Here is a 13,801-nt window from a genome sequence, read left to right as displayed (position 1 = left end):
AAACGCAAAAATGTGATTGGTTGTAGCAAGTTTCGTCTAAAAAACACTAAAATATGATTAGTTGTGGAAAATGTCTTCTAAGAAACGCTAAAATGTGATTGGTTGTTGATAGTTTCTTCAAAATGTGATTGGTTGTAGCAAGTTTCTTCTTAAAAACGCTAAAATGTTATTGGGTGTTGGGTCTTTTAGTCTTTTCATCTGAAAAACGTTGAAATATGATTGGGTGTGGAAACTAAAAACGCTAAAATGTGATTGGTTGTAGAAAGTTTCTTGTGATTGGTTGTTGAAAGTTTCGTCTAAAAAAACGCTAAGATGTGATTGGGTGTAGAAATATCAAATTAAAAACTCCTCTAGTCATTTTTATATCGTAAAATGGACATTCATATAGCTACAAATAGTAAAACCTTTTTCTTTTTTTGAATTAATGTATTTGTTTTTGACATGTTTCGTTTTTTTAAAACCTCTCCAAGTTTCCGAGTTTTTTGATGAAAAAAGGTCCAAAAAAACCAAAACTTGATTTTCTCCGTCAAGTGAATGAATAAAAACATAGCATGAAATACATTTACATGAAATATTTACACATTATATCATGTATTTTTATAGTTACATGGTTTTTCTTCTTCTTCCACTTAATCTAACTGGCCCAAAAATGCCAAAATATATTTTTTTTTAAATTTTGTTTTAGTTACAATTAATCTTTATTTTGGGCTAATGATGTGGTTTTTTTTCTTCATAAACAACAAAACTATAGATTTTCTTTTGAATTGTTTGAAACAAAACCCGATGATTTATGTATACTTTTATTTACAGCTCAAATAATCAAATATCTTTTTAATTTGAGAGCATTATGTCAAAAAAGCGTGATGAAAAAGTGTTTAGAAAAGTTCGTAACATACGGTTGTTGTGCCTCGATTGTTTACTACGGGGATTTCTTAAGCCTTTGCTTCCGAAATGTCTTTTTGAAAAATGAAATTAATTAGGCCTATATTAGGCCTATTTTCGAATCAGCAATTGTTTTTCTACATTATTTAGAATGTTTTCATGATCTTTAACTTATTTTTCACCAGTTGAAAACTTGAGAATCAATAAATGACATTTTAAACAAAGGCTTAAGTAATCTCCAATTAAATTATAATTTGCTGATGAATAAAATGCGTTTTTATTTCTCTAATCTAATCAACGGAGAAAAGTGTGTTTAAAAATCAAATTAATTAATAATATTTCAACTAAAAAGAAAGAGAATTAAAATAGACCACTTAAACATTAATGTAATAAACAGTAATTAAAGAACGAATTGCATGTTATGGCACTCAATGCGTGTACTGTCAATTTTATTTTTTTAATTAAAAATGGCACCTCTTTGTTTTCTTCATTTAAATTAAACATTACAACCTTCACGGTTAAAATCTTTTATTATTTACATTAATGTAATCGTAATTAAAGCTAAATACATGATAAAATAAAAAGTAGATGGTGAAATAACAATTAATATTTTAGAGGAGGTTTTGCAGGCTTCGAAAGGGGAAATAAATGCAAGAATATCAAGAAATCTGTCTGACCTATTTCAAGACAGAAATCTGACCTATTTCAAGACAGAAATCTGGCCTATTTCAAGACAGAAAAATCTGACCTATTTCAAGACAGAAATCTGACCTATTACAAAACTATAATCAGGCCTATTTCCATGCCAAAATCTGACCTATTTCCATGCCGAAATCTGACCTATTTCAAGACCGAAATCTGACCTATTCCAAAACTATAATCAGACCTATTCCCATCCCAAAATCTGAACTATTTCGTCTGTAATCTGACCTATTTCTATACTGAAACTTATTGTAATTCGGTAAAGCACATATCTTTTATTGCAATAAATTTAGTTCTATCGTTAATTTGTTACGTTAAAATATAACTAAAACCAACTTTAACTTAACCAAAAATTGAAAAACCTGAGAAATAAAAATAACACCCCATAATTAAAATTCAAAACCCCAAGCTCAATTTTATTTAATTCTTTCAAAAATTGACTGTGAGTGGTGCATGAATTGCTAAAACAACTTCAACACAAGAAAGTATGAACGTAACGTAATCTCAAACCCTTTTTTTAAAAGAAAGCACAAACTACAGCACAGAAATTAAAGCAAAAAAAAAAAGAAAAAAAAAAAGAAAAAAAGAAAAAAAAGAAAAAAAAAGGAAAAAAAAAGAAAAAAAGAAAAAAAAAAGAAAAAAAAGGAAAAAAAAAGAAAAAAAGAAAAAAAAAGAAAAAAAAAAAGAAAAAAAACCTGCTAATAAATTAATGCAAAAGTGATCTATTTTGGATTAATAAATCCCTTAAAAACACACTTTTAATCATAATTAATTAATTAACATATAATATATATGATGAACAGAAAAAAAAATATCTAATAGTAATTTTTTTTTTCTTTTCACGTTTAAAAAATATTTATTTGTACATTAACATTTAACGGGGTTTTTTTGGGTTTTGTTTGTTTAATTTTTATTATTTCCGGTTGTTTACTATTATAATTATTATTAATTACCAAAGGGATTGTGAGTTAATTAATTATTTAAACTAAAATAAAATTAAAAAAAAAAACATACAAAACCACACATTGTTTTTTGTAACGATCCCGCAATTTTTTTAAGAAGAAAATCTGCAATCTGCAATAATTAATATTTACACAGAAGGAAATAAAATAAATTGTAGTCTTAATTAATTAATTAATTAATTAAATCTCCCATCCGTTTTGCTTTTCTTTAAAAACATTTTTTTAAAAAAAAAACAATTGCAATTAATTAATTAACAATTATTTTTACTTCATTAATTAACTATCAACAATTTCACTTATTTAATTAATTTTTAATTATTTTTTATTTTAACTTAACGACAAACAAACAAACAGAAACGATAGAGGGGAATTATTTCTATATTACAAGTCGAACGTGAACGTGAACGTGAAGAAAAATGTTCAAACGGCAACGCAACAATTGCCGCTAACGAAAAGCTTTTTTTGTTTTTTTCAAATGAATAAAAAAATGCAATGCATATATGTGTTTTTCTTTTTTTTTCATCACGAAAGTGTTTGTTAATGTTTATGGGTACTTAAAAAGTAGTTCGATGATCATGTATGTAATGTTTATGTGAAATATATATGGGTAATGGTTTTTATGTTATTTTCAATAAATTTTCTTTAAAAATATTTTCAATGAATTGAAGTTTTTTTTTTTTTTTTTTCACGCGGCATTTTTCATTGAATAGTCCGTAACGCTAAAAATAAATTGCAGGCAACCGAATTTGATGTAACTTCCGTGATGTAAAAGGGCTGTGCCTTCCCAACCTGCCCCGCTTCCGCCTATTAAGGTGGAACTGCTGGATTTGCAGTTGCAAGGTACTGCAGTCTGAAAATTTTTAAAAATGTTTCGTGTAGATTTTGTTGTTAACGTGTAGTTTCTTTTATAAAAGTGTTAAAGTGTAGATTATTTTATAAAAGTGATAAGTGTAGATTATTTTATAAAAGTGATAAGTGTAGATTATTTTATAAAAGTGATAAGTGTAGATTATTTTATAAAAGTGATAAAGTGTAGAATATGTGTGTCACCGCGTTGAATATGTGTGTTACCGCGTAGAATATGTGTGTTAAAGCGTAGAATATGTGTGTTAATGCGTAGAATGTGTTAACGCTTAGAATATGTATGTTAACGCGTAGAATATGTATGTTAAAGCGTAGAATATGTGTGTTAATGCGTAGAATGTGTTAACGCTTAGAATATGTATGTTAACGCGTAGAATATGTATGTTAACGCGTAGAATATGTATGTTAACGCGTAGAATATGTGTGTTAACGCGTAGAATATGTGTGTTAAAGCGTAGAATATGTGTGTTAACGCGTAGAATATGCGTGTGTTAACGCGTAGAATATGCGTGTGTTAACGCGTAGAATATATGTGTGTTAACGCGTAGAATATATGTGTGTTAAAGCGTAGAATATATGTGTGTTAACGCGTAGAATATATAAAAGTGTTAACGCGTAGAATATGTGTTAACGCGTAGAATATATGTGTGTTAACGCGTAGAATATATGTTTGTTTAACGCGTAGAATATGTGTGTTTAACGCGTAGAATATGTGTGTTTAACGCGTAGAATATGTTTGTTTAACGCGTAGAATATGTGTGTTTAACGCGTAGAATATGTTTGTTTAACGCGTAGAATATGTGTGTTTAACGCGTAGAATATGTGTGTTTAACGCGTAGAATATGTGTGTTTAACGCGTAGAATATGTGTGTTTAACGCGTAGAATATGTGTGTTTAACGCGTAGAATATGTGTGTTTAACGCGTAGAATATGTGTGTTTAACGCGTAGAATATGTGTGTTTAACGCGTAGAATATGTGTGTTTAACGCGTAGAATATGTGTGTTTAACGCGTAGAATATGTGTGTTTAACGCGTAGAATATGTGTTAACGCGTAGAATATATAAAAGTGTTAACGCATAGAATATATAAAAGTGTTAACGCATAGAATATATAAAAGTGTTAACGCATAGAATATATAAAAGTGTTAGTGTGTATATAGACTTTATAAAAAAACCATGACAAAATTTGCCCAACAACAATGTGTTCATCAAAATAAATAACCAACACAAACTGGGACTCTTTATTAAACAAAACCTTCCAAGTACTATAAAAACTTAAAATCTTACCTCTCCAGCTTTAGCAGTCATCATTGGTAACTCAGTTGTTGGAGACTCGGGTCTAACCTTTGCTTTTTTCCCGGTTAACTTCCTAACAGAAGCAGCGACCGAATTGGGAGGCACAGTAGAGATATTCTTTTCGGAGAAGTCACAGGAGAATAAAACATTATCAACCGTCGTCCCGTGTTCACTGTAGTTGAGAAGCTCAAAATGTTTCGTGATCTACCCCACACACGACACAATCATTAAAAACGTAAACTTAAATTTAACAACGTGAAATAGCCCCTTCCAAAAAGTTTGACTGCCTTGTGCATCTTGTTGTTTAAGTTCTTCGCGCACGCGCACTTGGAGCGAAAAACCGTCATATCTAGGTTGCAGGGTTCATACAACTTTTGGAAAACAAATTTCCCTGAGATTTCCAGGTTTTTCCCCACATACTTCCCTGAATTTTCCAGAGTTACGAGCCTCCAAAGTTTAGTGTAACGCTATTCCTATGGAGGGGGGGTTGTTTGTTTACGTTTTGCTTAATTACTCGGCCCCTGTTTGTCGTAGCCCTAAGTTTTTAGTATGGGTGGATGGGGGACAAATATGTCTATAACATACTCAAAGGGCATCCCCGTATCTCTAGCAGAACCAGAGTTACGAGCCTCCAAAGTTTAGTGTAACGCTATTCCTATGGAGGGGGGGTTGTTTGTTTACGTTTTGCTTAATTACTCGGCCCCTGTTCGTCGTAGCCCTAAGTTTTTAGTATGGGTGGATGGGGGACAAATGGGACTATAACATACTCAAAGGGCATCCCCGTATCTCTAGTAGAACCAGAGTTACGAGCCTCCAAAGTTGGGTGTAATGTTAATCCTATGGAGGGAATGTTCATGAACATTTTGCTTAATTTCTCGGCCCCTGTTTGTCGTAGCCCTAAGTTTTTAGTATGGGTGGATGGGGGACAAATCGGACTTTAACATACTCAAAGGACATCCTTGTATCTCTAGTAGAACCAGAGCTACGGGCCTCCAAAGTTTAGTGTAATGTTAATCCTTCACGAACATTTTGCTTAATTACTCGGCCCCTGTTTGTCGTAGCCCTAAGTTTTTAATATGGGTGGATGGGGGACAAATCGGACTATAACATACTCAAAGGGCATCCCCGTATCTCTAGTAGAACCAGAGTTACGAGCCTCCAAAGTTGGGTGTAATGTTAATCCTATGGAGGGAATGTTCATGAACATTTTGCTTAATTTCTCGGCCCCTGTTTGTCGTAGCCCTAAGTTTTTAGTATGGGTGGATGGGGGACAAATCGGACTATAACATACTCAAAGGACATCCTTGTATCTCTAGTAGAACCAGAGCTACGGGCCTCCAAAGTTTAGTGTAATGTTAATCCTTCACGAACATTTTGCTTAATTACTCGGCCCCTGTTTGTCGTAGCCCTAAGTTTTTAATATGGGTGGATGGGGGACAAATCGGACTATAACATACTCAAAGGGCATCCCCGTATCTCTAGTAGAACCAGAGTTACGAGCCTCCAAAGTTGGGTGTAATGTTAATCCTATGGAGGGAATGTTTACGAACATTTTGCTTAATTTCTCGGCCCCTGTTTGTCGTAGCCCTAAGTTTTTAGTATGGGTGGATGGGGGACAAATCGGACTATAACATACTCAAAGGACATCCTTGTATCTCTAGTAGAACCAGAGCTACGGGCCTCCAAAGTTTAGTGTAATATGTTAATCCTTCACGAACATTTTGCTTAATTACTCGGCCCCTGTTTGGCGCAAATTTCCCTGATTTCCCTAAATTTTACCAGAAATTCGTAATTTCCCTGAATTTTCCCTGAGGTTTTTGTCAACTATTTATTTCCCTGATTTTTCCAGGTTTTCCCGGTTTTCCAGGTTTGTATGAACCCTGGGTTGTGAACTAGGCTATGCGGGGACTACTTCCTGTTTGTAGGAAGAACTGAACTGACTCAGAGTAAGAACATTTTTTCAAAACTTTTTGGAAGGGGCTATTAAAACTAAACCAACAATACCTCATCAAAAAATATAGACGCGTGCTTTGGTGAAACAAAATTACATTGACCATAATTCCCCAGACAAAGATCCATATCAGCTCCTGTCCCTACTGTTAACGTACGATAAGGCATGGGTACTGGTTTACCCTTTCCATTAAGAGGGCACAAAACCGCCCTCGCTTTGACCTCGTTACATTCTAAAAAAGGTCCAAACCAATCGAAACGTTTTATATTTTATTCCCCCGTGATTGGTCGATATATATTTGATCGTACCAGGTACAACCGCGTTCAGATTTTTCTTCTGCGTAGATGTTTTTGTTGGCGATAAAAGTTGTTGAAGTCTTTGCCATGCTAAAACGTTAACTAGACGTTCGTCTAATTTACTCAACTCGGCTTCGCCACTGCCCTCTATACAGTTTTGGAGAGTGGCGTTTAAGTTGATCATGGCAGGAGTTAGGTTTACATTATTAGCACTGCCCCGTTGAGCTACTGCTGGAGATATTTTCACTGGGGGATTTTTTAAAAACTTACATCAGAACTCGAGCTGAACTTCAAAAACATCCTCGTGTCACGATTTTCGAAGCTATCACTTTTATCAAACCCTTTTACTCGCGCCACGTTTTTTAAACTACCAAAACTATCACTTTTACTATTGAAATATACATGAAATCGCGTCCACTAACTTTTCGCGTGCATCACACTAACTAACTAACCAGGTATCAACGCATAACTCCGTTTGTTATTACTAGAACCCGAGCTTTATACCGATCTTCAAAACCGTCTCGTCCCACGATTTTTGAACTATATCAAAGCTGTCACTTTTACAATCGCAATATCCATGACATGAAATCGCGTCCACTAACTTTTCGCGTGCATCACACTAACTAACTAACTTTGTATCAACGCATAACTCCGTTTGTTATTACTACAGAACCCGAGCTATATACTGAACTTCAAAACCGTCTCATGTCACGATCTTGAACTATACCATCGAAGCTATCACTTTTACTACTGAAATATGCATGAAATCACGTCCACTAACTTTTCATGTGCATCACACTAACTAACTAACTTTGTATCAACGCATAACTCCGTTTGTTATTACTAGAACCAGAGCTTTATACCGAACTTCAAAACCATCTCATCCAACGATATTTGAACTATATCAAAGCTGTCACTTTTACAATCGCAATATCCATGTCATGAAATCGCGTCCACTATCTTTTCGCGTGCATCACACTAACTAACTAACTGGGTAAAAGCGCATAACTCCGTTTGTTATTACATAACCACACTTAGTAATAATTGGATTCCCGAACCAAAAAATCACATAAATTGTATTTAAACATAAACATAATGTTTACTAATGCAATATCCATGTCATGAAATCGCGTCCACTAACTTTTCGCGTGCATCACACTAACTAACTAACTGGGTATCAGCCCATAACTCCGTTGGTTTATTACATAACCACACGTAGTAATAATTGGATTCCCGAACCAAAAAATCACATAAATTGTATTTGCACATTTAAACATAAACATAATGTTTACTAATTCAATATCCATGAAACCGCGTCCACTAACTTTTCGCGTGCATCACACTTACTAACTAACTAACTAACTGGGTATCAGCGCATAACTCCGTTGGTTTATTACATAACCACACGTAGTAAAAAATGGATTCCCGTACCAAAAAAAAAATCCCAAAAATTGTATTTAAACATAAACATAATGTTTACTAAATACTAATGCAATATCCATGAAACCGCGTCCACTAACTTTTCGCGTGCATCACACTAACTAACTAACTGGGTATCAGCCCATAACTCCGTGGGTTTATTACATAACCACACGTAGTAATAATTGGATTCCCGAACCAAAAACCACAAAAATTGTATTTGCACATTTATACAAAAGTGAATGTATAAAAAATATGTAAATACTCACCAGGGGTTTGGGGTAACTTGGAATTTGCCACGTGCATCGTCTTAAGAGTAGAATTAATTTGAGACTGTGGCCTGGGAAGTAATATTGACGTTGCGGCGCTGCTAGCGACCACAACAGTGCCATTTGTACTGGCCAGAGATTTTTGTACAGTTGATGGTGTTGAACTTGAACTTGAACTTGAAGCCCTGACAACGTGAGTTATCATTCCACTACCGATTTTTGGAGAACCAACTACACTTCCTAAACTGTTGGTGGCTAACGATGCTGATGACGAAGATGATAACAATGAAGGTGTCGTCGTTGTCATAGTGATAAAGCTTGACGCGGATATTTTATTTCTGTTGGACTGGGAAGGGGGGATGGTGGATGAAATGTTCTCCATTTTTGCTTTAAAGTCCAAATCAGTGACGCAAATGATATCACTTTTAGGCGACGTTTCGGTTAATATTGGTCCATTTGCGGTGATAATTTGGGTTTTACAACAATCGCTTGGCACACCATTGAGCAATTGCAATTTACACTCGCTCAACGAAGATTTGTCCTCAACCAAACTACTACTACACGTTTTACTACTACTACTACTACTATTACTATTATTATTGTCATTATCGTTAGTCCTGGCATTTTTTAACTGTTGTTGCGCCAAATATTTTGCCAGACTCGTTTGCAAAGACACTACACTCGATAACCACTATTTGTTGCAAAAAAAAAAAATAAGCAACAAGAAATTTTCATAAGAAACGGGTTTAAAACAACACTTTGAGTAAATGTTTTACAAAAAACATTACTATAAAAATATATATAGTGTTACACATTATATATACGCGTGTAATACCATATACGCACGCGTGTGATATTTATATATACGCGTGTAAAACTATATATACGCGTTTAATACTATATATTTACGCGTTTAATACTATATATTTACGCGTTTAATACTATATTTACGCGTTTAATACTATATATACGCGTTTAATACTATATTTACGCGTTTAATACTATATATACGCGTTTAATACTATATATACGCGTTTAATACTATATTTACGCGTTTAATACTATATTTACGCGTTTAATACTATATTTACGCGTTTAATACTATATATACGCGTTTAATACTATATATACGCGTTTAATACTATATATACGCGTTTAATACTATATATACGCGTTTAATACTATATATACGCGTTTAATACTATATATACGCGTTTAATACTTATATATACGCGTGAATTACTATATATTTACGCGTGAATTGCTATATATTTACGCGTTTAATACTATATATACGCGTTAATTACTATATATTTACGCGTGTAATACCATATATTTACGCGTGTTATACCATATATTTACGCGTGTTATACCATATATTTACGCGTGTTATACCATATATTTACGCGTGTTATACCATATATACGAGTGTAATATTACACATACGCGTGTATTACCTATACGTACGCGTGTAATTACTATACGTACGCGTGTAATTACCATACGTACGCGTGTAATTACTATACGTACGCGTGTAATTACTATACGTACGCGTGAATTACTATACGTACGCGTGTAATTACTATACGTACGCGTGAATTACTATATATATACGCGTGTAATTACTATATATACGCGTGAATTACTATTTATATACGAGTGTAATACCTATACTTACGCGTGTAATACTTATACATACGCGTTATGTTAAAATATCACACATATATCTACATAATATAATATTATACCAAAAATTAATGTAAAAAAAAAAACCATCTTACATTTTCCTGCTCCTCGGGTGTTGCACTATTGGCTGACATTTGACAGTTTGTTTCATACATCGGAGTTGATTCTCTCAAACGTGGTATTAATGGAGGTGGGTTAGCGTAATGAGCTTTAACAGCTTCAGGTACCTTAAAAGAAAAAACCCAAAACCCCCATTATTAAAAAACAAAAAAAAAACCCAAAAAACCCCATTATTAAAAAACAAAAAAAAACCCATTATTAAAAAACCCAAAAAACCCCATTATTAAAAAACCCAAAAAACCCCATTATTAAAAAACAAAAAAAACCCCATTATTAAAAAACCCAAAAAAACCCCATTATTAAAAAACAAAAAAAAAACCCAAAAACCCCCATTATTAAAAAACCAAAAAAAAACCCAAAAAACCCCATTATTAAAAAACCAAAAAAAACCCCCAATTTTGAACCCAACCCAGCCAACCAACGATAACTTACCTTCACTGTAGGTTTTCCATTGATTTTCCTTTTAACTCTAAACGGAGGGTTTAACCGATGAACTTTATTACAAAATTGAATTTTAATGGCATCCTGGGATACGTGACCGCTAAAACGGTCCCATAACTTGACCCTCTCAGTTAAACTGACGGAGGTCAATAATTTCTCTTCCAAAATATGTTCGGGGTGATTGGGACACATCCATCTTGTTAGGGGAAGCGACGTCAGGGGCGGGTCTAAACAGTCTAAGTGAAATAACAGCGGACAATAGTCGCACTGGACTAAAGGGGCTTTCCGACAACTCCTGTCAAATGGTAGAAATTGTTTTAGTAATTCGGAAAATAGACAAGAATAGACCTAAACAGGGTGACCACTGAAAATGGAAATCTTGCAAAATATGGGGGGAAATTGGTGTGAAATATGGGGAGGAATTAGGGTGAAATACTTGGATGGGGAAATTAGTGTGAAATATGGGAGGGAAATTCGTGTGAAATGTGGGGAGAAATTAGTGTGAAACGTGGATGGAAATTCGTGTGAAACGTGGGGGGAATTAGTGTGAAACGTGGGGGGGAGGAATTCGTGTGAAATATGGGGGGAAATTGGTGTGGAATTTGGGGGGAAATTGGTGTGAAATACAGGGGGAGATTGGTGTGAAATACGGGGGGAGATTGGTGTGAAATACGGGGGGAGATTGGTGTGAAATACGGGGGAGATTGGTGTGAAATACAGGGGGAGATTGGTGTGAAATACGGGGGGAAATTGGTGTGAAATATGGGGGGGGGCTGGAATTCGTGTGAAATATGGGGGGCTGGAATTCGTGTGAAATATGGGGGGGATTAGTGTGAAATATGGGGAGAAATTGGTGTGAAATATGGGGGGGGGGGGCTGGAATTCGTGTGAAATATGGGGGGCTGGAATTCGTGTGAAATATGGGGGGATTCGTGTGAAATATGAGGGAAATTGGTGTGAAATATGTGGGGGAAAATTGGTGTGAAATTTGGGGGAATTGGTGTGAAATATGTGGGTGAAATTAGTGTGAAATATGTGGGTGAAATTAGTGTGAAATATGTGGGTGAAATTAGTGTGAAATATGTGGGTGAAATTGGTGTGAAATTAAATTTAGGAGCATATCATGTTTTTTGTGTTCAATTTTTGAGTATCTGGCTAAAAAAACCATCCATATTATAGGAAAACAGGAATTACCATGAATGAACATATAGAACATAAGGACAAAGTGGTCACCCTGCATGATAAAAAAAAAACAAAAAAACAATGGCGTACTTTCTGCACTGGAAACATAATTTAGCTGGCAAGGGAACCAAACCATTGTCTAATTCATGAGCAGGTTTTTTGTTGTTATTTCTATTGTTGGTATCTTTTGCTTTAGGCTTTTTTACCGAACCTGTGATGAGATTAAAAAAACGCCCGTGAGTTTCTCGCTTTATTTACAAACAAACTTAACTATTCTAATTATTAATAATTAACCAACAAACCTGGAAGCTGTACCGTACAAGCCATCTCATTTGGTAATTTAAACTGTTTAGGATTCATACAAGCAGCGGCACTTATTAATATTTGCAAGGGTGTTTGCGGTTCCTCTTCATCGTAACCCATAGGAAATATATCTTCAAATCTAACCCTTTTCCTCGAAGATGATGACGTTGCTCCCCCGCTAACATCCATTTCCATCTCTTTCTCTAATAATTTTGCCGATGATCTCGTTTCTCTAACATCGGGTTTTTCCACAACAACAACCTTTTCCACTTTAGTTTCCTTCGCCTCTTCGGCCATTTGATTTTCAACTAAAAATGCTTCAGGTAATACCTTACACCGGTGACATATCCATTCTCCAGTTGGTAAATCATCCTCCGTTAACGGTGGGTCGCTAATTAATTGATTGCATGCATGCATTCATTAGTAGCTTTATAGTCTTAATTTTATTTTATAATTAAATTAATTAAGGTTTCTTACTGGCACTGTAAATGAAACGCTGCTGGACAACGGTCGCAGCATATTAAATCTCCACCTTCTTGGCAACTATCACAATGATCGTGATTGACAGCTCGGCCAGGTTTCCGATACCGCGGTTCCCTTTTCTTCTTAACAGGTTCTTCACTAACTGGAGGCGCAATTAGCGCTTGAATTTGCTTTAATTTCATGAAAAAACAATAAATTTCTTACGGAAAAACGGTATAAAAGGGTTAAATTCAAACGAAACGCTACTGGGAAGCCTTAATAAAATTGACGCGCGAAAAATCTCGCTAAGCCTAAATCCTGTTTAGCAGTTTTAGGCCCACAGAGCGAGCCATTTTTGAGTCGAAGGAAGCTGACGCTAAGCCTAACGCGAATATTTTTTAGAGCTATTTTTGACCAATTTACTCACCGGCATTAATCCGCCCGACGTATCCAAGTCATATTCGACCGAATTCATCATTCTATATTATTTTTTACGCGTTAAACAAAAACAAAATTACGTTATAATTAATTAAAATCATTAAATTTGGCCCAGGCATTTTCCCTTTTTCATGGAGATCATGGAGGATTGCGCCAAAAGCCATCTCGCGGTGCATTACCGAAACCAGAATTTTAAGGCGTTCTTTTCAAATTTTGAATTTAGCAAAAAATAAATTAGATAAGCCTAATTTAAAAGACGAGACTAAATATATCAAACACAAATAAATTTTTCCCATTAATTAATGCAACTATTGTAAATATCAATGTGGAGTTATTAAAACAATATAAACTGGAAACCATAAGTATAAATAAGTGGCAATCCTTGTTCAATCCTTGTGGGGTAGATGTATGGCTTGGCCTGTGTAATTTAACTCCACCAAAAATGCATAAGACTACAAAGAATGAGTAAGAAAAAATACTATAGAAAAGTATTTTTATATGCAGATATTTTCCACTCCCATATATCTC

The 13,801-nt window shown here is 34.5% G+C and overlaps 1 protein-coding gene across 3 annotated transcripts; it reads right to left on the bottom strand.

Moving 5' to 3' along the window:
* Window positions 1–343: 343 nt before the first annotated feature.
* LOC149615890 (PHD finger protein 12) lies at window positions 344–13,446 on the bottom strand. Of its 3 annotated transcripts, XM_089857348.1 has the most exons (12): window positions 13,263–13,446; window positions 12,851–13,026; window positions 12,704–12,764; window positions 12,373–12,634; window positions 12,161–12,281; window positions 10,880–11,183; window positions 10,423–10,554; window positions 8,642–9,332; window positions 6,966–7,199; window positions 6,711–6,889; window positions 4,698–4,910; window positions 344–3,396 (listed from the first exon to the last, which is right to left on the bottom strand). In XM_089857348.1, the coding sequence occupies exons 1-12, from the start codon at window positions 13,311–13,313 to the stop codon at window positions 3,232–3,234; spliced, it is 2,589 nt and encodes an 862-aa protein (XP_089713474.1). In that variant the 5' UTR covers window positions 13,314–13,446; the 3' UTR covers window positions 344–3,231. The 3 variants fall into 3 exon arrangements, with proteins under 3 accessions (XP_089713474.1, XP_089713473.1, XP_089713475.1); XM_089857347.1 differs by having other exon boundaries at window positions 12,373–12,764; XM_089857349.1 differs by lacking the exon at window positions 13,263–13,446 and having other exon boundaries at window positions 12,373–12,605; window positions 12,851–12,993.
* Window positions 13,447–13,801: the final 355 nt, after the last annotated feature.

The sequence above is a fragment of the Phalangium opilio genome, unplaced genomic scaffold (genome assembly GCF_054372755.1).
Source record: "Phalangium opilio isolate 3A_F unplaced genomic scaffold, DU_Popi_V2 ptg000217l_1, whole genome shotgun sequence".
In the NCBI taxonomy this organism is placed as follows: Eukaryota; Metazoa; Arthropoda; class Arachnida; order Opiliones; family Phalangiidae; genus Phalangium; species Phalangium opilio.
The sequence above is the reverse complement of the archived record's forward strand: the minus strand, read 5'-3'. Positions and strand labels throughout refer to the sequence as shown.

What these genes read in the sequence shown, in the direction of transcription:
- LOC149615890 (XM_089857347.1), bottom strand. Translation starts at nt 13,313, where the DNA reads ATGATGAATTCGGTCGAATATGACTTGGATACGTCGGGCGGATTAATG. An exon ending in TTATGTTTCCAGTGCAGAAA is followed by an intron (nt 11,184 to 12,160) that starts GTACGCCATTGT and finishes ACCATTTGACAG; the next exon opens with GAGTTGTCGGAAAGCCCCTT. An exon ending in CACCCGAGGAGCAGGAAAAT is followed by an intron (nt 9,333 to 10,422) that starts GTAAGATGGTTT and finishes TGCAACAAATAG; the next exon opens with TGGTTATCGAGTGTAGTGTC.